At 38.7% G+C, this 23,813-nt stretch overlaps 1 protein-coding gene across 8 annotated transcripts; it reads left to right on the top strand.

The window, feature by feature from the left end:
* The first annotated feature begins 1,491 nt into the window (after positions 1–1,491).
* Positions 1,492–17,370, top strand: LOC103722106 (uncharacterized). Of its 8 annotated transcripts, none has more exons than XM_026810408.4 (9): positions 1,492–2,003; positions 9,836–10,358; positions 11,754–11,904; positions 12,143–12,250; positions 12,361–12,955; positions 13,367–13,550; positions 14,168–14,343; positions 15,625–15,697; positions 16,827–17,370. In XM_026810408.4, the coding sequence occupies exons 1-9, from the start codon at positions 1,827–1,829 to the stop codon at positions 16,973–16,975; spliced, it is 2,136 nt and encodes a 711-aa protein (XP_026666209.4). In that variant the 5' UTR covers positions 1,492–1,826; the 3' UTR covers positions 16,976–17,370. The 8 variants fall into 8 exon arrangements, with proteins under 8 accessions (XP_026666209.4, XP_088571543.2, XP_088571544.2 ...); XM_088715417.2 differs by having other exon boundaries at positions 14,168–14,324; XM_088715418.2 differs by having other exon boundaries at positions 14,168–14,324; positions 16,830–17,370.
* Positions 17,371–23,813: the final 6,443 nt, after the last annotated feature.

A 23,813-nucleotide genomic window follows, 5' to 3' on the forward strand; every position in this document is an offset into this window, starting at 1 on the left:
AGTGAGAGTGGTGACAATGGTGCCAATGACCGCTAGGGTCAACAAGAAAACTAGTGATTTTTTCCCCCCTCAATTCATCTGTATCTCTCCATTGCTTCACCCTTGGCCATGCCCATTCACCTAACCTCGTAACTGAAATAGATCCAAAAGAGCACTAAATTATCCCATAACAACAAATCCAATTAATACTTCCAACCCCCTCCCCCCCAAAAAAAAAAAAAACTTAATTTTTTATGAAACTTTAGGTCAACTGTTTTGCACGGGTGAAGGGTTGTGAATTTAGTTGATGTTTATCTTTGGATTTTGTTCATTTGATATGGAAATAGATTTAGTCCCAAATCTTTGGAAATTTTCAAACAATAAAAAGCAACATGATTCCATTTGACAGGTCTACTCTTGTACATTTTTTCTTCATTTTTGAAAATAAAAATAAAATTGTTTAATACTTTCATGGTAGTGTTTTAGATGGAGATGAGTCTAGTGGAGCAAGGTTTGTGATTAGAAGAGCGAGTGGTGGTAGGAGGTGTCAAATTGTTTGATACTACAATTTTTTTGACAGAATTGCATGCTGCATGAGTAGGCATGTCATATATAATTAAAACTTTGAAGATGTATCATATTATTCTAGAGAGGGATTGTTTGACATTGTTATGTGACTTTTGGGTTCTACATTTTTAGAGATTAGTATTTATCTCTTCAGACAAGATTGTTTGAGAATGAGAGCAACTCTTTAGTCTTATCAAGTAAAATATACTTATAGAGAGGCTAATAGTATTGCAAACTATATGGTAAAATATGTTACTAATCACATAGGATCTATTTTATGAATGATTCCAAATTGTTAGATATTTTATTTTTTGATGCTCACAACTGTATTTACTCTTGATTGATTAAATAAATCCAGTTTACCAAAAAAAATAAAACTAGAAAATAAAAGCAATATTCAATAGGTTCTCACAGGATGTATTCTTTTTATTCAAGCAGGCTCTTAGAGTGCATTCATGCTTTTCTTGCTTCTCATAGTTGAGATATGGAGCGAGATGGCCACAAACAATAAAAAATGATGCAATCACTTGTTTACTTCGTATTGTAAGTAAGAGAAGTTAAACCCAACATTAGAGCACTCTATCACTTTATCAATTGAACTAGTTGACGACTAATTTGAGAAAAAACACTTGGCACCCAAAATAGGAAGGACATTTATTAGCTCTTTAATTAGGTAGTTGGATGTTTGAGTGTTTTTTTTTTTTTTTGCTTTTCTTTGAAAAGCTTAATCCACGGTCTTTTCATCGGTTGAACTTTAGCATATTAGTATTCAATTTTTAGTCTAGCATACAAAGTCTGCACGCACTTAATTTGTATGCACACACTTGTAACATAATTTGTATAATATAATTATACTATCCCCATACATAGTTAATACTTAAATCTCAATGTATATAGTTATTTGAAATTATGTATATATAGAGGTAGAGGCATGTAGAAGGGACTGGGAGTTGAAAAAAAAATTGAAACTTTTGAGGCGGTGTTTGTCTAGTCCCAGTCATCTCGGACTAAAAGCCATAGAATGGTCGATGGAGAGACCAGCTATTACATGCATGTTATTTTTTAGTGATGAGCGTTGAGATTTCGCTCTTGGAAGCTGAACAGCTGAAGAGCATTCACGCCATCTGCGCGCCATTTCCTTTCTAAAAGTAGTTCACTCCACGCTATCGGACTGACCTCCCCAATTCCCTCGTCGCGACCCGATATAACCTCGAGCCCTTCGATCCCTGAAACCCTAATCCTTCTTCTTCTTCAATCTCTTCCCTACTCTCCTCTCTCTGATGGCGGGAGGAGGAGGAGGAGGAGAAGCTCCGGGAGCGACGGATTCGGCCGCCGTCGTCCCGATGGAGGACACCATCGATGCCCTAATGGACTACCTCGTCGCCCCTCTCCTCCCCTTAAGGGTCTCCCAGCGGGAGGCCCCTACCGACGATCAGCAGGAGGCCGTGGCGAGACAGGTAAATCTCTGTGGGAACATTTTGATTGGAATTTTGGATTCTGAAGGTTTGAGGCTTGGTGTGAAATCAGATCATCTGCAATGGGAAAGAGGATGCTCGATACGCTTTTGATTGAGAAAGCAAGCTTTAAACTGTCTTTTCTTTCTTAATTATGGGTAGAGTTTAAATTTCAGACACGATGACACTACAAAGAGGGTCCATTGTGGTACTGGGAGAGCATTAGAGAAGTTGGCTTCCCAAGTTTTTTCAGTTAATTGGTCTATTTGGCAGGTTCCAGCGATTTAAGAGGGTTTTCGAGGAATGATAAGAGGGTTGAGGACACCATGCAAGTTTAGTGTAGGATCTGGTTAAGTTATGTGGGAGGGGTTGGATAGATACATCAAGTTTTTATGTATATTTACTTATTTCAGTTGGTCATTTTGTTTGCTATATGAGCCATGTCGTGGTTTCTGCAATTTGAGTTGCAGAAACTAATAAAGGCTTTTATTGTTTTCTATTCAGTTACAGGAGTGCCCTTACGAACTTGCAATTAGCTTCCTGAAACATAATATGGGGAAAAATTGTAAAAGGAACTATGAGAGTAAGACAGTGAAAAGGTCTTATATAAACTGCCTTTCACTGTGTGCAATGTCAATCTAGGATTGCATCGATAATGTTCACCTTAGCTTGCATTAGTCCTGCTATCTTGAAGTAAAAGGCTTTTAACAACTAGTAACCTCACTTTCAACAACCAGCAGCCTCACATATTATTCCTCTTCTCTGGTATTTTGGCTAATTCTAGACTGAAAGATACTAGACAGTCGAGTAATGTTAAATAGGAATTCTATACAATTGTTTTGGGTTTAATGTAGGTTGGTTATATTCTGACCACTATATTACCTGGATATTTTTACTCCAAATGTAGGTTGTTTGCCACTAGTTGGTTTGGGATTGACTGGCAGGGGATTAGCAGCATTCACACACAACATTAACATGCACATGTATCTAAACACATATATACACATAATACACACAAACAACTTCTCTATAGACATACACATAGGTACTTGAATACTTCTAAAATATAGGTCAAGGTTTAGAGTTGTCTGAAAACCATTCATTTCATCCAAAACCGATTGGTTTTGATCAATAACAAATCTGAGACTAACCAACATGTTGGTTTCGGTAAATTTCAGCTGATTTCGGTTGGTTTCTGCAGTTTTGGCTGAAATGGATTGAAACTTTTGTTTTTTTTCTTATTTGGCGGGTCAATATGTTCATTGTTTTCCAAAATTCAGCAATCCAATCCAATCACACATTTATCTACGGAAAACTTGATGTGGTCTAAGGTGTGTCGTTTACATCTGAGCTTTGTTATTATGGTGGGCAACATGCAATCTTGATATGTGTCTTTATGTTATAAGCAAGGTTTGAAAATTTTGTTGCTATTTCAGCTCACACTGGCTTTGTGGAATTTCAATTCAGTAGTTTGGAAGTTTACTCCAAGTACAAGAGGTTCAATAAAAAAAATAAAAAAAATTCAAATAAACTGAAAAATTGAAGAAAAATAAAAGAAGTTAATAAAAGTTAATACACAGCATTTCAGATTATTTTATGTTATATAATTTTTTTTTGGTCTAGTTTTGTTAATTTTGGGCTGAATCTAATATTTAAGTGAAGTTCAAGTATATTGATATTTCATACTGTGAACAAATGTATATATATTTTTCCTTTTGATCTTCAATTGTTCAAAAATTTACCATATTTAGCAACTTTGAAGCTTTCTAGGGCCCAATGCATTCAAATCTTTCCTTCATTTTCTAGTAGCACTTTCAAATATAATGATTTTGGGCATTTCTTTTTCATATTTTTTAAATTAAGCTGTAACGTGATCAAATTCTTTTTGTTTTAGAAAGCTATACTTGTTTTGCACTAAAAAAGATATTATTCTTGTGAAACGTGTTATATTTAGTTGTTCTTGGTAGTCTTTGTAAACCACTGTAGTAATGGTCCCTTCTAAGTTCTCAGCTCATCAAGGGTTATGCTTATTATCAGTTTTCTCTTTTAACTAGAGAAAGATAAACCGTTGAAGATTGATACCAAGAAGCTTCTATACTTAAATAACTGAAAAAATGACCGCAATGTGATAGAAAATAGCATAATAAAAACGACACAAGGCAGAACAGGGTAAGTTTTGGTTAGTATCAGCTGAAACTGGATAAAACCACCGAAACTAGGCTGAAACTTGATTAATTTCAGTTGAAACTAATTAAAATGGCTGAAATTGACTGAAACCTAGTATTGGGGGTCAGTTTTCATTTTATCTTGGCCAAAATGGTTTGCTTTGGATGAAACTTAAAACTTTGGTTATAAGCAATTGTAACATGTAGAACTAATTATGGATTTACATATTTAGGAGTTTTTACTACTTTGGAGAGAATCTTTGGGGCATAAAGGCTATTGTTGTTGCCTCAATATTCCCAACTTGTCTTCATTTGTTTATTGAAAGTGGGTTATTCATCCCTCTCCTACCCTGAGAGTGGTAGCAGCTATGATGGATAAATATAAACATACATATAGATGTATAATTACATAAATACATACCTAGACACATACATACAAGCACAAACATATATGTATTATAATGTGTGCATATATTTGTGTGCACATATGTGAATGTATGTAAGTCTATAGGTATATAAATGCACAGAAAAAGAATACCATCATTATTAGTTTTCTCATATACTATTAGCACAAGATCAGTGCTGCCCTTTCATAATGAAAATGAGCGAAATTGTCTAGAAAAAAATGAAGTGTTTTAGAGGTTTACTACCTCTATATTAAGTGGATAAAATGGATAATTGCAATGGTTAATGAGGTAAACTACATCACAAGCCTTATAAATGGAGAACTCAAACTATTGATCTTGATCTACATAAATTACAACATGTAGCCAAAAATTTATTTGATTTAAATGCTTTGAAACATTAAATCAAATCAAAATATCATATCACATTGTTAAGATTATGCATTTTGTGTTCGCTTGGTGCATAGGTATGAGGCCTCCAAAGCATTTCATTTCTAGTTTCTAGGAAATTTATATGTTCTTAAATTCTCATCAACGGTGTGGATTTTTCTAACAAAAAAATATGCAGCTACATGCAATGTTCATCGTGTTGCCCAGAATTGCCTGATTCGAGGCATGCTGTACCATACTGGGGGCGGATCGGCACGGTTCCGCCCTTCTGTTTGAGGTACCAGCAGGGGTGGGGGAGAGGGAGAATGGGAGAGAGGAAAAGAGAGAGAGAGAGATCGAGAGGGAGGTAGATGGCTGGAGAATGCCGGCGAAGCATCGGAGAGGGTGCGGAGAGATGGAGGAACGAAATAGGAAAACTAGAGGGCAAAGCCCTTCTTCTGCCCCTATGCGGCCCTTTGTTGGCCTCCTCTAATCATCGGTCTCTCTCCCTGTCTCTCCCTCCCTTCCTCCCTCTCCTTCTCTCCTGCCCTCTTTGCTATGTCGGTACGTGCTTGGCACGGGATTGTATGGGGGCATACCGAATAGTGTTGCCGGGCAACCGAAATGGGCTTTGATACCGGCACAATGATCCTTGGCTACATGTATAAGTGTACCCATGCAATTATGCTTAAACATTAGTAGTTAATAGTCTATTTTAATTCATGAAATTGTTTAAACGTTGAAAAATTGAAAATAGTTATTTAACTGTTTCAGCTACCATACATGACTAGGCTAAGCACTACATCAACAAGTTCTTGTAGGTATATGTTTAATATATGAAATGAAAACCTATTTTACTATGATCTATTGGTTCAACCGCTTATTAATGATCAAAGTAGTTCAAAGATATTTTTGAAGGCCTTTGAAATTTGATGTTTGGTCTATTTAAGATACGCCAGGTTTAGCTAACTCATGGTTTAAAGATACTAAGGTTTTTTCTCTCGATACTAGACCCTAAATTAGTCCATCCTATTATAGTGTTGGTATGCGGTACGGTATGAGATGGCAAAATGTATTGAGTATTGGTATGGTATGAGACTGTGTACCAGTTCGGTACCGGTATGGTACGGTATGTCTAGTACAGTACGATACCAACCAGTATGGTAAATCTTGAAAGATACAAATTTGGCCTTGACTCAAACTCATTATTATTACCATATTAGAAATTCAACAAAAGCAACATTCTCGTTTGAATACAAAAAGAAGTATGCAGAAGAAAGGCTTCTTGTTGCTAACCAATGCAAATATTACAATTGCTTTCTTTGCTTGAAATTCGTAGGAAGCACACCAACCATGGTTTTCTGTACCAGGTGCACCGAATCGTACATGTACTGATCCGAGATTTAATATGAGAGGTGTACTAAGTTTTGGTATGCTGAACCAACCCCCATACTGGGCATACCGATATTGTACAGTATGGTACCTGTATGAGGTGTGATACCAGGATTGTGAACCTTGACGCCAACAAGTCTAGTCCTAATATATTATGTGTTTGCACAAATCATCTTTTATATGCCACTTCTGCAACACGTAGAGAAGGTTTAGTGGGTAAGGATTTTGGGAATGGAAATCACTTTTCCCAACACGTCTCATTCCCAATATTTGGTAGTTTCAATGTAATGAAAATTTAACATTTTGAGTGATATCATATTCCTATAAAAAAGTTAAAAATGATACCCGTATGAGGGGATGGTTATCATTTTATGTAGCCAAACATAGGGAATACAAAGCTGACAATTTTATTTTTCAAAAACTCAAGCCCGATACCACCCATGTCCATGTTGTTTGTGCCCCCTCTCACATCTCTCCCTTCCACTCTCTTTTCTTCTTGCTACCCTTGATGTCACATGATGCTGATGACAAAGCTGCTATCTATGAACTCTAAGCATCTCTCTCTTGCCCTCCCCCCTCCTCCCCTTCCTACACACACTAGACATAAAAAAAGCGGCGATGTTAGGGTGTTGGTGCTTCTCGTTTTGGAATCTCTGTAATATGTCTTGGACTTTACTCCTATTATGTATCATGTTATGCAATCTTTGTTTTGTCAGCTTTTGCTCCATGAAGGAGGCCTACTTTGTTTTCTTCTATCATCCAATTAGGGAAAAGCCTAAATGGGGTTTCATAATATCAATGTTTCTTTTTCTTAGGATTGACATATGTAAATATTACATCAGCCAGACTTTTCTCTTCATAGCATCAGATCTGGATTTTTGTTTCAATTTTGCTTCTTATACTTTCAATTTTGGCTTTTTTCCTTTGTTTTTGTTCTATTTCTACATCTTAGTTATATAAAAGTATTCTGTTTCAATTTGACTTCTAATACTAGAATAGGGAGCAAATGGCAAGGTATTATTCTAGCAAAGATTTCCGAGGGAAGTAAAAGTTGGCTACAAGGTCCATGCAGCTATATGTTTGGCATTTTTGACATTGCCGCCACAAAGCAAAAAAATGATTATAAGATTCTTGGACAAAGTGTAACCTTATATCTTGATTTGATCAACACAAAACAATGATAAACAGCCAGATATTTGAATGTCTTGGACTCCTTTATTTTTTAAAATTTCTCTAGGTTCTACCATCTTCAAGGTCATGGAACAACATTTTTCAATCCAAAATTAGTAAAATGGTAAGACTCTATTCCTAAAGTATCATCCTAATGCCTTTGATCAAGATGTTGTAAAATGCTTTGATGTTCATTTAAATTCTTATCATGTTTCCAATGTATTCATTTAGCCTGTTCCAAAGCTTGTTTATATGACAAATGGTCATTGCAATAAAAAGAGCAGCAAAATATCTAAAGTTTGATAATAGGTAATGCCATCAGCCAAAAGTTTAACGGGAGGTGCAAAACTGCAAGACAGGCAAATTGAGGGGTATATATGCAAATATTGAGGACTAATATACAATAAGCATATCTGCAAGGGTACAAAATGTAATAGGGTAACCAGATTTTGTAGATTTGCAGCACTCTTTAGATCATGGTGACAAGACCAATCCTAATTTAATCCTCTTCAAAGATTGTGGTGCAAGACAGCTACCTCTTAGAGCACCACATAATAATAAGAAAAAGCATGAAATGGCATAACTAGTAGGAAGCCCACAAATGAGAACATATTTTCCCATTCACTTTGCCCCCATCCCCCTCCTTCCCTTTGCTTCCTCTCCTAAGATATCACAACTCATGATGTGTTTATGTAGAGAAACCTAAAAGAGAGACAAACCAATCCTTATATAAGTTCATGGTATTCATAATATCCATTATTTAAGAAAAGCTTAATTAGGAATAAGTGTCACTAGAACATAGGAAAAGTTAGGTATTTTGCTTTGTCCCAGAGGACACAACATGCCATGGTTTGTGTATCCAGTGTAGTTGGCTTGGTAGGTTGCACGTCTTGCCCCCAAAATGGGAAAAAAAACCTTTTGTCCTAAGCCTCACCAAAAAAGGAAAGAAATAAAAAATAAAAAGGGAAAAATCCTGAACCTTTGAAGAATGAAGAAGGAAGAAAGGGTGGGGTGGGGTGGGGGGACCTAATGCAAAGAAATTAGAGAAAAGAGGAATGAAGAAAGGGTTATGGCTTCAGAGATGTACCTTCCTACGCATATGTATTGATCTTGCATGTTACTACTATGGCTGGTTTCTCCTATTTTGCTCAAATATCAAGTTTGCTCCCTCCCCCCATACCATAATATGTAAATAATTCATAAGTTTAAGACTCAAGATACTTAAATCTCTAGCATATATATAGAGTAGAGCTAATATGTGGGCACCCGATGACCATGGGACCAGCACGGATGATCTGAGTCGTTGGATGTGATCTATTATCTGCAAAGTGCTTATTGTTAAAAAATCATGTGGAAATCCTATCATATACATCATTCATGCATCTACTAGTCAAAAATGGACATTTTAAATAACACGAACAATGCATATTTTTTGATCACTAGATGCATAGGCTAGGGATCTTTAGATTACATGATTTTTTGATAGCAAGTAGTTTAGAGATTGTGGATTACATCTGATGGCTCGGATCATGTGCACCGGGCCCTCAGTCATCTGGTCTAGATTGCACTTGCTGGAGCTGCTGTGGGGGCGCCCACATCTTATCTCTACTCCCTCTCTCTTTCTCTATCTACACACACACACACACACACATATATATACATACATATGTATGCATTGTGTATGTATATTGCACACACACACACACACACACATATATATAGTATTATAACTGTGTGCTCATATCCAATACCTGACACCTAGACACTTGACGCCCACATCCCTTACCCAGGAAACACTGCAAGAAATGGATTATATTGCAGATAAAGATTTTTGTATTTAATAAAGACCATAGATTTATGCACCGGTGCATGCTTGTGGGCAGGTCAGCAAGCTTGACTAATGTAAAGTCTTTACATAGTTCAAGCCTATGGGTCAATATTATATATCAGATTTTGTTTAATTTATATTACCACTTCTCAGAATTATGTGCTACCAATTATTGGCAAGGTTAATTATGAATGATAAATCACCGAAAGCAAAGAACACAATGTATAGTGTTACACTTTTGGTTTTCTAATCTCATTGTGGACCTAAACATTCCTAGGGCTTTGTACATGACATAATAGAATTTTGATATGCTACATTTTACGGACACAACTATGTCTTGGACATTTTGGAATATATCTTATTATAACGATAGGAGCTGCACTTTTTTGGTTTCGATTGCTGGATTCCTCTTATTTTTGAATAACTTCTGAATGTTTACATATTCCTTCACATCTTGGAATTTTGTGATGGTTGTTTAATTTGTTATTCTGTGTTGTGGACCTGCAGATTCATGCAGTTGTGCTGCTCTATAATTATTACCACCGGAAGCAGTTCCCGCAACTTGAGTTTCTTGCTTTTGAAACTTTCTGCAAAGCTGCTTCTGTAGCTAAACCTAGTTTCTTGACATACTTGAAATATATGCATAAATATGATGATGGATCAGGAAATCTGAACAAACAGCTCTCAATCACAGAGAAAAAGATCATGGATGCCTGTAATATTTCTAAGTCATTAGATGCATCAAATAATGCTCCAAACATAGAAGGTTGGCCAATTTTTAAAGTTGCCATGTTTCTAATTGATCACACCAAAGAAAGATGTTTGCTTCAGTTTGGATGCTTAACCCAGGGGGTCTGGTCGTTGTTGGAACAAGAACTTGAAGAACCTATTGACAATCAGGTAGCTGGCACCCAAATGAACAATAATGTATCAAAAAACAAAGAGATTGCAATTAGGTGTTCACGTGGGTCTTGTGAAAATGATTATGTGCTTCAGCAACTTGCATTTTCTATCGTGGAAAAAAAAGCAGGTGATCTTATTTTCTGACGCCGCCTCCTTTATCCCTTGTGTTTATTGTGTTTACTTGTGCTAAGCATTAAAATTCCTGTCCAGCAACTATATTTGTATAAAATCTCTTTTCCTCTTATTTCATGCTCTTACTGCTTAGCTTGAGAAGTTCATGACTCATTAACTGATAGTAAATAACCACTAGAACATGACTATCAGAAAAGAGTGGGTTTACTTCCTATCATCTAAACAAAAGGGAAAAAAAAGGCCTGAGAGCTCTTGTAGATCATGTTTGAAGTTTTATGGTGATATATTGGTGCTTGACTTTGTTTTCATCGGATTTGTTTTCACTATGGTTTCAACGAGTGTAATTTGGAGGGGTTTATTTTCTGATTCCAATTTATGTAAAGTTTTCTGGCTCCTAGTTTTTTTTCTTTCCCTTTTTAGGCTCCTTGACAGCAATTTTTGTTTTAGGATTGATATGGGTCATACAGATGGAATATCATGCCCTCCAGCATTAAGTGGTTATGGGTTTTTACTATTCCATAAAAATGCAGCAAGTGAGATAAATGTTACTGTTGTTGAATAACCGTAGCCAGGTCTCTTATGGTAATGCGAGCAATAAAGTTGGCTTTATTTTCTTTAAATTTTGTGGTAGATCTGTTAACTAATGGGATTGTTGTGTTATATGCCATAATGGGATCATCATACCCTTTAAGCGCAGGAATGTGTGAGATATAATAAAAGGAAAAACTGACCTAACTATAATAGATGAGACTAAGTGATAAAGTCAACAAACTGCATCTGTTTTCCTTGACTTGTGAAACATCTTTTTTAAGGACTGACCCTCATTCTTTTTTTCTCTCATATTACTGAAGACCTTAATTTAGTTAATAACGCTATAAGGATTTGCTTATTCGAAGCACCTCTTTCATATGTGCTACATTATTTACCAGATTACACCACTACATTTCACCCTTTCTTGGTCATGCTTAAGATGGCTTTATAGTCTCATAATAATATTTTTATTTTTAATTCCTTTCAGAATTTAGGAATTAAATTGTGTGGAATTTGCTTTTACTGTCATTATGCTCCATGCTTAACAGCTTTGCAAGAACCTGTTAGATCATGTGAAAGAATATACATTTAAATGCTATAAATTTCTATAGAGATGTCTTTTCATGTCAATGGCAAACTGTCCTGATAGTAGGAATCATGATACACTTAAGATTGTTGCCCATGTGTTTCTTTTTGATATGTAATCTAGTTTTGGGACCAGTATATTTTGCTTTGGTTATTATGGATTTGCTGCACTAGAGATTCAGCCCCTCATATATAGCAATAAGCTTCAGTTTTGTTCTATTCTTGTTTCTTCATTGTAATATGAAAGGAAAAGGATTGATACATTATGGAACAGGTATTAATCATGCAAATATTTGTATTCTGGAACATCATTTGGCGTATTCGTTAAGTCAGGAGAAGACAACTACTAGGTTATATATAATGATGTATACAGAAACAGTAAGTGGAGAACTCAGGGAACTTCATGTCAAAGATGTTATTAGCAGGTTTGTTATCCTGGTGACTAAAGACTATTTTGGCTGTTTGCAGTTTCACCAACCGGTGGACTTTTGTGTATGGCATATGTTACCGTAAAACTGGCTCTCTCGACACAAGCAATTTGCATGTACACTATATGTATAATAGACTTGGAATTCATATATGATATTAGAAAAACTGTTACCTGTGCACAATCATCTGAGTTTGACTTGCTAGTAATCCCCTTTTTTTTGGCATTTTTTTCAGCTTGAAAGGCCCTTTGGTCAGGAGGGCTCTAACTCCTGAAGTAACACCTGTTGTTGAGCATTATAATCTATTGCCATATGTTGACATTTTATCTGATTGGCTAAACAGGTAACTAATTGTTTCTAATTTCAATGATAACATTTGGAATCTAGGCCATTAACGAACGTGGAAGTCCCATCTTGCATCCACTTTTCTCAAAATGATCTCTTGCAATTCAGGGAAATACTTCATGATGGTCCACAGCATTTGCCAAGGCTGTCGGCAGATGTGAACAAGAAATGCTTATTGTTGTCAGACAGAGTAACCACTGCTGAAGATCCTAAAACAAATAATAAATCTGATTGGGGTGGGAAAACAGTAGACAAGATGAGCAACACTGAAAATGAAACTATAATGAAGAATGGAAATAGCACATCTTCTGAGTTTGGGACATTGAGATCTGCTTGTAGACCTAAAGCCAATGCTTGCATTTTGTCTGTGGAAGCAGACACATTGTCCACTGTAAAAGATCAGGTGGTAAGTGATAAATCTTCTCAGAATGGACAAACTGTGGATATGTTGAGTAACAAGAACAGGATAAAAGAGGCAGTTACAAACAACATAGAAATTGATGGATCAAATATGAGTGGGTCATCTGCAGTTGTGTATAGACCTCATAACAAGGCCAGTAATTCATCTTTGAATCGGTATCAGCAACCATCAGTTAACGAGGATACCAGGAGGGAAAATAACATTTCATGTATTCCTACCAATAAGTGGAAAAAGAATATTCAGGGTACTGCAGATGTCACTCTGCAGGGTTGTAATGATGAGGTATGCTATAGAGTCAATCCTGTCAACATTTCTTCATTTTGGAAAACTGCACATTTTCGTAGTCATGTCTTTTCAAGTGTTGCACTATTATGAAAACCCATATGTACATTTAGCTTCCAGTTTATTATGTGCTTGTCTGCATTTGTTAGAACCCATGATCCAAACTAATGGGTTATGGCTTACCACACTAGGCAAACATATTATATCAAGTGTGCAACCAGATCCTTCCATGGCATAGTATTGCTTTCAACAGCCCATGGATAATATTTATGTGTTGACTAATCTTTGTCGTTCCTTCTAGAACCGTACCTTGTGCCTATAAAGTGCTTTTTATTTTATTGGCCTCCTTCTACATCAAAATAAAAGTTAGCTTTTTAAAAAAAACTTTCTTAATGTTTTTATCTCTGACAGGCAAGTATTGCAGATTCAGCTAAGCCATGCACAACAAAAGGCCTGGATGGAGAACAGCAAGGCAAAACAGAGATCGGTGATTCTGTTCAAGGTGGAATACCTACCTTTGATCTTCCACTTGTTCCTTTGCAATTGAATATGGAAAATCAAGATGCATTTCAACTTGTAATGTCATCAAAGAAAGGTGATCTTCTACGGTCTTCCTTATGAGTTCTTCAGAAAAGATGAGAAGTTTTGGTATGCACGTTTTGTTTGACATCAAACCAGAATTTTTCCTCCATTCTGTTGGAACTTGATTGACAAAAATGCATTTAAAGGACAGTTGCAATAATCATTTTGCTATTTTGTAGTATCAGCAACAACGCATTCTTGAAGATGAAATTGCTCGATGTGAAATGAACATCCAAACAATTTTAAGCGGCATAGTTTGTTTCTATGTCAATCATTTATGTAGTTGTTTTCACCATTTTTTATCTGGAAAGATGCATGTGATGAACATCTTTGTTCAGCCATCACACATTAAAATGCTTGCTTGCTTTTATGTCCAAGCACAAAGAACTATCAACTGGAGGACTCGATGATAGGTTCTTTCTTTAATCAGATGACAATTTTCTTACTGTATTTAGTGAGTGCTTAATAAACTATAATAACTTGATTTGTTTCATATCAATGCAGTGACATGTTTTACTATATTTGAATAATCTTCACTTGTCATACTGTTAAAAACATTTAAATGGCAAAATTAAACTAGTAAAAAGCTGCAGTTGGCTGGAGAATAACACTTATGTGGTTGTGTTGCAGAAGGGGAAGAGAACTCAGAGCCAAAATTTGAATCGATAATAGAAGCATGCAATGTTTTATGCTCAAGCCAAACACATATGGATAGATCTATGCGTTCTGGAGAAGGGAGCCGAACTCAGAAAATTAAAAGGAAGAGATTGGCGGAGGCCGTTCTCAAGTTAAGGAGCTCATGCCAGGCAAGACATGATGCTTGCATGGTGTCCAAAATCCTTTTTAGTTTGTTGTGTTAAAGGAACTTTATCTACCTTTTCTGCCTTCAATTTTTAATTCAAGCTAGATATTCTAATTTTTGCTTTTCCAACTCAATATCTGCTAAAAAAGCAATTTTGAAAATCTAGAGAGCTGTTTAATATGCAGCAAACAGGAATTCTTTTGTTTATCCACTTACCATTTTTTAAAGTGTTTGTCAATACTGAGCTGTCTTTGTTAAAAAGAGAGCAGAATTAGGAATTTTACATCACATGCCACATACAAGGATTCTGTGCAGCAAGGTTCGCGGTACCGATGGTACCGACGTACCGGTCGGCTCCGGTAACGGTACGGTACCGGTGCCGAACCGAGCCGAACCGATACCGTACCGATGGGGCACATTCGGCCTGGTTTCGATCCCATCGTCGTTTTTTTTTTTTTGGAGTTCTTTCACTTTTGGATATTTTTGATGTTTTTATGTTTAGGTTTAAGGTTAAAAGTAGATGATGCAACTTATTACTTCCAAATGATTCAAATAATGAGATGAAGAACATAAAATATTTTCAAATTAAGATACAATCAATTACATACATTTAAAGCACTCTCGAATATCTAAAATCGGGTTGAGTGGCACTTTGAAAAGTGCCCCAGTGTGGCACTTTTGAAAGTGCCAGCCTCTGGCCAGCGCTGTGGCATTTTCAAAGTGCCACAGCGCTGGCACTATTTTTCAGAAGCGAACCGGTGCGAACCGGCTCGGTTCGCACCGGTTCGAGCTCATACCGGTGCGAACCGAGCGGTTCGCACCGGTTCACACATGTACCGGTGCGAACCGAGCCGGTTCGCAGCGGTATGAGGCTCCAACCAAACGGTTCTGACCCATATTGGGTCGGAACCGTTTTATACCCCTGTACCGGACCGGTGCGGCTCGGTACCGGTCCGGTACGGGCTGAACCGACCGGTACAGGTCGGTTCAGCAGACCTTGCTGTGCAGTCAAGAGAACTAAATACAAGGATTTTGTGCAGTCAAGAGAACTAGATAACTGTGAATAACTAAATGCCATGGATTTAAATAGCAGTCCATGCTGGCTGGCATGCTGGGCCAATATGGGCACACGGCACATCCTTACTGCTCGATACTAAGCCAAAATGGGTTCAGTCAATTGGAACTATATTGGCTGGAGGCACTTAACTACTTGCTAATGCTGCTCGAATTCCTTTTCAGTATCATAAAATATTTTTAAGCTTATTTAGTCTCGTCTATTCTGCAGGAATTGGATGATATATGCTGCGAGAACAGTTGGATATTACCAAGATATAGTGTGCTCCCATCCATTTCAGATGGTAGGATCAATTTTCTTATTATTATTTCTTAAGATTATCTGGATCTAAGAGTTAATGTCACTGTTAGGGGATCAGCACCTGTCTCTTGAAGGAGACAAAGTGCTACCATATTAAATTATCTTAAGAGGTTCATTTGATGGATTAGCATGCCTATTTTGGCCAAATTCTTATCGAATAATTGCTGGATATTACCAAGATATAGTGTGCTTCCATCCTTTTCAGATGGTAGGAACAATTTTCTTCCTATTATTTTTTAAGATTATCTGCATCTAAGAGTTAATGTCACTGTCAGGGGATCAGCACCTGTCTCTTGAAGGAGACAAAGTGCTACCATATTAAATCATCTTAAGAGGTTCATTTGATGGATTAGCATGTCTATTTTGGCCAAATTGTTATCGAATAATTAATTATCATACTATTTTTTATGTTCTAAAATTTGTTATGATTTTCTGAGGACAATGAAAAAGCAAGTGCTGCTTGCAGTTCTCTCATTTGTTGGTATTGGGTAGAAGATATCTTTGGATTACTCCAGGGTTTCAATACACTGATATGTTCAAGTCATGGACGCCCTCACAACCATTATATATTATTATAATGAAATAACATCCATTATTTTCTCTCTTTAGCCCAGGACATTTTTCTTGAGATAAAATAATGGCTGCTATACTGATCGCTTTGGCTGTCATAGCGGGAAATATTGGACAAATGGGCAAAGAGCAGCATTATTTGATATGTCATAAAATATTATTTTCTGAACTAAGATGGATATTCCAACTAAAAAATATTATTTGAATCAGATGAACACCTCCAAGACTGTTATAGTGGCAATTGTAGAATTATGATATCCCTTTTTTCAAGTGGGAGAGGAGGGAGACCCACCTGTTCTGCAATTTCTCAGGTCCAAATACTCGAGAATGCACCACCCGAGATTTGAACTCAGAACCTTTGGTTGCCAAGCAAACGGGTTACCATTGAGAGATGCCCCAATTCACATGATGGCCCTTATTTAATCTATGGATTACTCTCTTGCTACTTTTAACTTCTTAAATGATTTCTTTGTTAGCTCACTTTCTCCTTAAAGTTTATGTTTTTGTATTCACCTCAATGAAGTTATTGGTGATGTCTTCAGCAGGAAGGTTCCAGGCAAATGTTACAGTTAAAGGGATGGACTTTGAGTGCACAGTTGGTGGTGATTTGAAGGGCAGTCCTCGTGAAGCACGGGAGTCTGCAGCAACTAACATGTTGAGCAAACTTCGCAGCATGGCAGGCCAAACATAGAAATTAGTAGGCCAAATAGTTTCCGTACTGGCTTAAGCTCTAGTCATAAACCTCCGCTAACTCGAAGGAACTATACAAAGCATCTTTCTTTTGAGTATTCTAGGTATAATTCATGCCAATTGTGAGTGCTAAATGCTGAATGATACCATCCGAGGATGATGCCAACCTCAAGAACATCTTTTGTCTCTTGTACCGCAGAAACCATTAAAGATACTAAATTTTGATTGTAGATCATCCAGAAACCTTAACATATCCATCCAACATCAGTAAACATCTAATATGTGACATTTTATGTTCAATTTCTGTTGTAAGCCTGACATTTCCATGCGATGGTCTACACCATGGCATTGGTTGAGTAAACTCAATATGATTTACAATATAGTTGAGGAACAAAATCAACCAGCTTGGGTAGTTTTATGTTTTGAGTCGTGATTTGAGCATGTGGTCTCACGTGGAACAAGTCCAAGTAGACTGACAAAGCAATTGCAGTGCAAAATCGTGGTGGTTTCGCTGAGTAAAAGAATTGTTTGAGCCATGATTGGTATATGGGGGCCCTGATATAATTTTTGTTCGACATAATTAGTACCAATTCAGAGTCAGCATGATTACACTAGGAAAAAGAATTGTCAAATTTGAGCCATGATTGGTATATGGGGGCCCTGATATAATTTTTGTTCGACATAATTAGTACCAATTCAGTCAGCATGATTACACTAGGAAAAAGATGAGTATATTTTGAAGGTTTACATTAATAGTGATGATCCTGATCAGAAAAAAAAAAAGAAAAAAAAAAGATTTATGACAAGTAGAGATTTGATTGTACTTCTATTACTTTTTTGGTCCAACAAGTGCATTGTTGGAACTGGGCTGGAATGCCATTCTATGGCTTGCATGTGCCTTTATGTACGCTTAAAAACAGTGAGCTCCCTGCTGCTACTCATCTCTTAACTTTCAGCCTAAATCCATAACAAAATCATAAATCCTTCACTAAAATTTGAGGATTTGGGGTATTTGAGGAAAGGGCTACCCCAATTCAGTAGCTCATTATCCATGGGCCTTCTATTAAAAAGGGGTTGGTGTTAGTACATTCAAATACAATAAAGCAATAATCACTTGACAGAAATTCACAAGCCAATGTCAAAATTGGATATTAAAGGATGCAGAAGCAAAAAAATGATGCTTTATTGCTATAACAAGTTACAAAACTGAAAAAAGGAATTTGTTTTTGAAGAGGTTAAAAGTTTTCATCTTCCTCAACAAATTTCAACAGATGCCTCAAGATCGATAGCTTATGACCCTCTCTGCATTCTTTACTTTTAACTGTCATCATACTTTGTTACACGGATGTAAAGCCTCTCGAGCTGGGGCACTCCATAGCCTTCAGTATTCTTCATAAGACGCCGCTTGACGGTGTCAATTTGTTCGGGAATTTCTAATTACTCAGGGGGCTGGATGCCACTACTGATGCATCTGGAAGTTCGCTATTAATAGGGTTTTGTGGTCTCGTCCATTTGTTTCTGGTTCTTGAAATGATCCCTGTTGAGAAGAACTCAGTTTCAGTGAACCAGGTTCAGCAGCTCTGTCATCCCTGCCCGAGCCTGCAATCATGTGATGAATACCTTTATAATCTCTATAAACTCACATTATCAACAGTTTTGAATTATAAAAGCTGCATTTCATTTTCATTTAGGGTGCATTTGGTTGCGAATGAATCGGGAATTGAATAGAACGGGAATCGGAATGGCCATATTTTTTAACATGTTTGGTTCGTGATTAACATCAGAATTAGAACGGAATTTGAATGCTAAGGAATAGTCAAGATTAGATTTTGGAGGATTAGGATATTCCCATTTCTTTCTAGAATCGGAATGAGAATGGAACTCTCCCTAACCAAATAGTTTGAAAGTCATTCATTCACATTCTCATTCCAAAATTCAACTCCCTCCAACCAAAAATGCTCTTAATCCTAGATGGAGCAGACATCTAAGATGCAAAACTACTACAGCCAAGCAGAACCCCTAAATAGTTAACATCGCATAACCCTATGCATGATAAACATACATGATCAACACAAGCAAGCAGCAAAGAATACTATATGAAAATTGCATGTGATATGAAATACAAATATTAAAAATAAACAAAAGAATCATAAGCATTCAAGTTCCTTTAAGAATTACGAAGAGCAAATATGGAAGTAATCCATCAAGTTCGCTTAAGGACACTGATGATGCTCCTAGTAATAAAAATGGGAATATTGGATGGCAACTCCTCCAAAAGAGTCATTAATACTAAGGTTTACGAAGTCCTTACCCCGACTTATCCTAGTGCTACTCCTACAACAGCTATCTACTAGCAAGACTACTGTGAAAGCAGATAAGCTATTCTGTGAAATTGAAAGCAGTGCAAGCTTGATGCACGATGAAAGCGACAGCTTTATTAAGGCATGATTCTTGGTTTACTTCATCTTCTTTTTAGCCTCTTTTTTCTTCTAATGTCTTAAAACTCAGATTTTGGAGAACGAGGGTTTACTGGATAAATTTGAAAGCAGAACTTTAGATTTTCCTTTTTTGGATTTTTTTTAGGTTTTTGTCTTGGAAATGGGCACTGGCTCATATTTGTTTCCAAGATTTGATTTTTTTTCCCTCCTCTTTTATCTTACTCAAACCAATGATCATTTTTTGTTTGGGGTTGGTTGTTTTGCTTATATTTATTTTCAAATTTTGATTTTTTGGGTTTTGTTGCACAAAAAGAAATATAATCATTTTGGTTTTTTGGCATGGGTGATGGTTGGGTATTTACAGTCGAACAAGCATTACAAGACAACAAGTGTGGGTACTATTGTCGCCGTATCTGAATCGAGATAGAAGCACAGCTCGGACGGCCCTGAGATCAGCTAGAGCATTAGACGCTGGACTCCTTCGCTGGGTGGCCTGCAAAAAGTCTACTTGCTGGAGAATTTTTGGCGGGGAACCCTCCGATGCTTAAGTCAGAACAACGAGGCAACAATATAGAAGAAAGAGATTTCAGCAGAGTGAGGGCTCTATGAGAAGGGTAGCAGATTGCGTGTATATTGCATACCTAAGGTCCCCCAAGTTGCTCCCCTTGTATAGGAAAGCCAATTTGTCATTACCTGGGCCGACGTGGCATGCAATGATGGTCAGGCAGTGGCCTGTGGTACGGCCACGACGTGGATGCCAATTCACGTAGGTGGCAGAGTGCACTAGTAGGGTGTAGGATATGATTTCTCCATGATTATGGATTGCTAGGGCTGTTAGTTGTTAGGGCAGTCAACCCTTGTTGACACGTGCTGATTGTTCTTTATGATTGGTGACTCCTCGATCGGAGCCAAAGTCGTTTGCTGAGCTGAAGTCGTTCACCTTGATTTACATCTGAAGATTGGGAGGTCATTCAGGCCCAAGGTTAGGGTGTCCAGTATTGTCCTCATCACTTGCCCCAATTTTGAGGCCAAACATTACTCTGGTTCGGGCGATGGAAGTTAAGCAGTTATCTTGATCGAGGGTGAGACCTTCGTGTGGTCCTTCACTTGGTTACCGACTTTTATTCCCCTTCTCAGCATTCCCATGTGGTCAGTGAGACAGAGCGGCTGGCCGAGAGGTTCATGAAGCGTATTTCGACGCACGAAGGGAAATAGAAAGCGGCCTTTGAGCGAGCCAGTTGCGCGAGGTGAAGACCATGGCAGTCGAGGTGAAGGCCAAGTTGGCTGAGGATGAGTCCAGGTCGGTGGAAGCTTGCGCTTTGACTGCACGGACCTAGGCGGGGGTGAAGGAGGTTCGGTTGTCTGTGACCAGGAAGGCCTCGAAGCTGCCGATGAGAAAGTAGTGGACCTTTCTGTGGAGCTGGCCCAAGCCGAACAGAGGGCCCGAAGGTTGAACATCAGGCTGTTGAAGCTGAGCAACAAGCCGACGAAGCCATGCGATGGGTCGAGGAGGCCCAGCGGTGAGCCAATGAGGCTGACCGATGGGTTGCCGAGGCCAGAGAGTAGGCCCTTCACGCCAAGGCGAAGGTCGTGGGAGTGGTCAAAGAGTACCACACCTTAGAGGAGTTCCAAGAGGAGGCCTTGGAGACTACGGCGGAAGCCTTTGGGAAGGGCTTCGAAGCATGCCGAGCTCAAGCTTAGTTACTTTTCTTAGGGAATGGCTTCTCCATCCTCGATGTCAATGATGGTGATGCTGGTGAAGGCAGCAATCCTGATGGTGGCAAAAGCGGGGATGTTGGCCACAATGAGGGTGCTAATGGGGGCAAGGGCGAAGAATGAAGTCTTTTGCCTCGTTATTTTCTCTTGTTTTTCTTTTTGCTCGAGTGAGTTGAACTTGATATGCCTTCTTTTTGTTTGGTCTCTATTGGCATTGTAGAAAGATATAACTTTAATGAAAGAGAGGAGTTTCCCAAGTACTTGACTTCTATCTTGATTTGTGCCGTGTCATTATTTTCTCTTTGTTCGAGTCTAGGTCATCATCCCTAGCTTCAACCTTTTGTTATAGCTCTTTTTGCTTGGTTTTTGCCGAGGTTACTATACACATCAAAAGATAATAAAAATAGAGAATTTTTTTGAAGTACCTCACTTTGGTTTTTGCTTGTCGTCGATCCTTCGGCATGGCGACCAGTTCTCCTGCTCGGGCCATTGCTGACTTGAAGAAGCCGGTAGACTCGTCGAGCCTTCAGCGCAACAGCCGAGCTAGTTCTTCTGCTCGGGTCAATATGGACCTGAAGAGGTTTCTTGACTTGCCGAGCCTTCGGTGCGGCAGCCAATTCTCATGCTTAGATTATTATGGACTTAAAGAGGTAGCTTGACTTGTCGAAACTTCGGTGCAACGGCCGATTCTCCTACTCAAGCCATTATAGACTTGAAGAGGTCGCTTGACTCACCGAGCCTTCGGCGTGGCAGCTGGTTCTTCTGCTTGGGTCATTATGGATTTGAAGAGGTCGCTTGACTTGTCGAGCCTTCCGTGCAGCGACTGGTTCTTTTTGTCGGGTCACTTGAAGAAGTCGTTTGACTCGTCGAGCCTTCGACGTGGTGGCTGGTCTTCCTATCTTGAAAGTTTGCTCCTCAAGGCATATATGGGGTTGGCTACTAGAGAAAATCCAAGTGAGCTCAGTCTTCAGAAGGTCGGCACCTCCATGCATCTCTAGAATATGCCTCCAGAGGCATCTTTAGGTTTGGTTACTAGAGAAAATTTGAGTAGGTTCAGTTGTTGGGAGGTTAGTGCTTTCATTTGTCTCCAGAGTATGCTCCTGGAGGCATCTTTAGGTTTGGCTACCAAAGAAAATTTGAGTGGGCTGGATTTTCGGAAGGTCGGTGCCTCCATGCATCTCCGGAGTATGCTCGTGGAGGTATTTATGAGTTTGGCTACTAGTGGAAATCCGAGTGGGCTCAATCTTCTCAGCTCGGGAGTATGCTCCCCGAGGTATTTTTAGGGTTGGCTACTAGATGAAATCTAAGTAGGCTCGGTCTTCTCATCTCAGGAGTATGTCCCTCAAGGCATCTCTCGAGTTGGCTACGAGAGAAAATTCGAGTAGGCTCAGTCTTCTTATCTCAGGAGTATACTCTCCGAGGTATCTCTGGGGTTAGCTACCAGAGGAAATCTGAGTGAGCCCGGCCTTTGAAAGGTCGGTGCCTCCTTTTCTCTCCAGATTAGGGTCTCGAAGGAATCCCGAGAGAGCTCGATTTAGGGAGTCCTAGACATCCCCAGGGTGTCTCTTTATTCGAGCTCAAGCGTCTCCGGGGTGTCCTAAGTTGAGTATAATTGGCACAGTCGTCCAAGCTGAAAGATAAACACAACTAGAGAATTTTTATTGAAAATAAGTTTGGACTTCAATGAGACTTACTAATAATAGGCGTGGAGGTTGTCGTAGTCCTAAGCCCGTGGTATCGAGACGCTATCGAGATCTCCCAAACTATACGCTGAATTTCCTCAGTTGTCGAATTCCGAGATTCTTCAAAGGCTTGAGTCTGGTGATGAATGCCTTGCACTTAGCTTCGCTACTTGAGGTGGAGGATTTGAACTGAAGGGCATACTCCACTAGCTTCGATGAGCCTGGGACTGGATTTATTGCCCCTTAGGCTCGATGACCTATCCATGTGCACGATTTATGTCTCTTTATTGGAGCTCAAGCGTCTCCGGGGTGTCCTAAGTTGAGTATAATTGGCACAGTCGTCCAAGCTGAAAGATAAACACAACTAGAGAATTTTTATTGAAAATAAGTTTGGACTTCAATGAGACTTACTAATAATAGGCGTGGAGGTTGTCGTAGTCCTAAGCCTGTGGTATCGAGACGCTATCGAGATCTCCCAAACTGTACGCTGAATTTCCTCAGTTGCCGAATTCCGAGATTCTTCGAAGGTTTGAGTCTGGTGATGAATGCCTTGCACTTAGCTTCGCTGCTTGAGGTGGAGGATTTGAACTGAAGGGCATACTCCACTAGGGTCGGTGAGCCTGGGACTGGATTTATTGCCCCTTAGGCTCGATGACCTATCTATGTGCATGATTTATGGCGTCTCTGTGGTCGTCTTCTTTGAGGAGTTTGGCAATCCGAGGCACTTGGGAGCCTCGGCAAGCCCACTTGCGATGGTGTTGATGACGCATGCTGTCGGGTGATTGTCGATCGGCTCCGGGGGTAGTGGACCAGAGAAGAAAATAGGTGCTTCTCGGTCATGCCTAGCATGAACCTACCAACCCAACCATCCACATCGGATGAGCGTGTCAATCTCGTCTCTGACCTGGAGACACTCCTCGGTGTTGTGGCCATAATTCTAGTGGAAACGACAATACTTCTTCTTGTCCCTATTGAACGCTGCAACCTTTATCTAACGAGAGGG

This window comes from Phoenix dactylifera, chromosome 2 (assembly GCF_051530095.1).
Source record: "Phoenix dactylifera cultivar Ajwa chromosome 2, Ajwa_hap1_PhDact_Kaust_v1.1, whole genome shotgun sequence".
NCBI classification, from domain to species: Eukaryota; Viridiplantae; Streptophyta; class Magnoliopsida; order Arecales; family Arecaceae; genus Phoenix; species Phoenix dactylifera.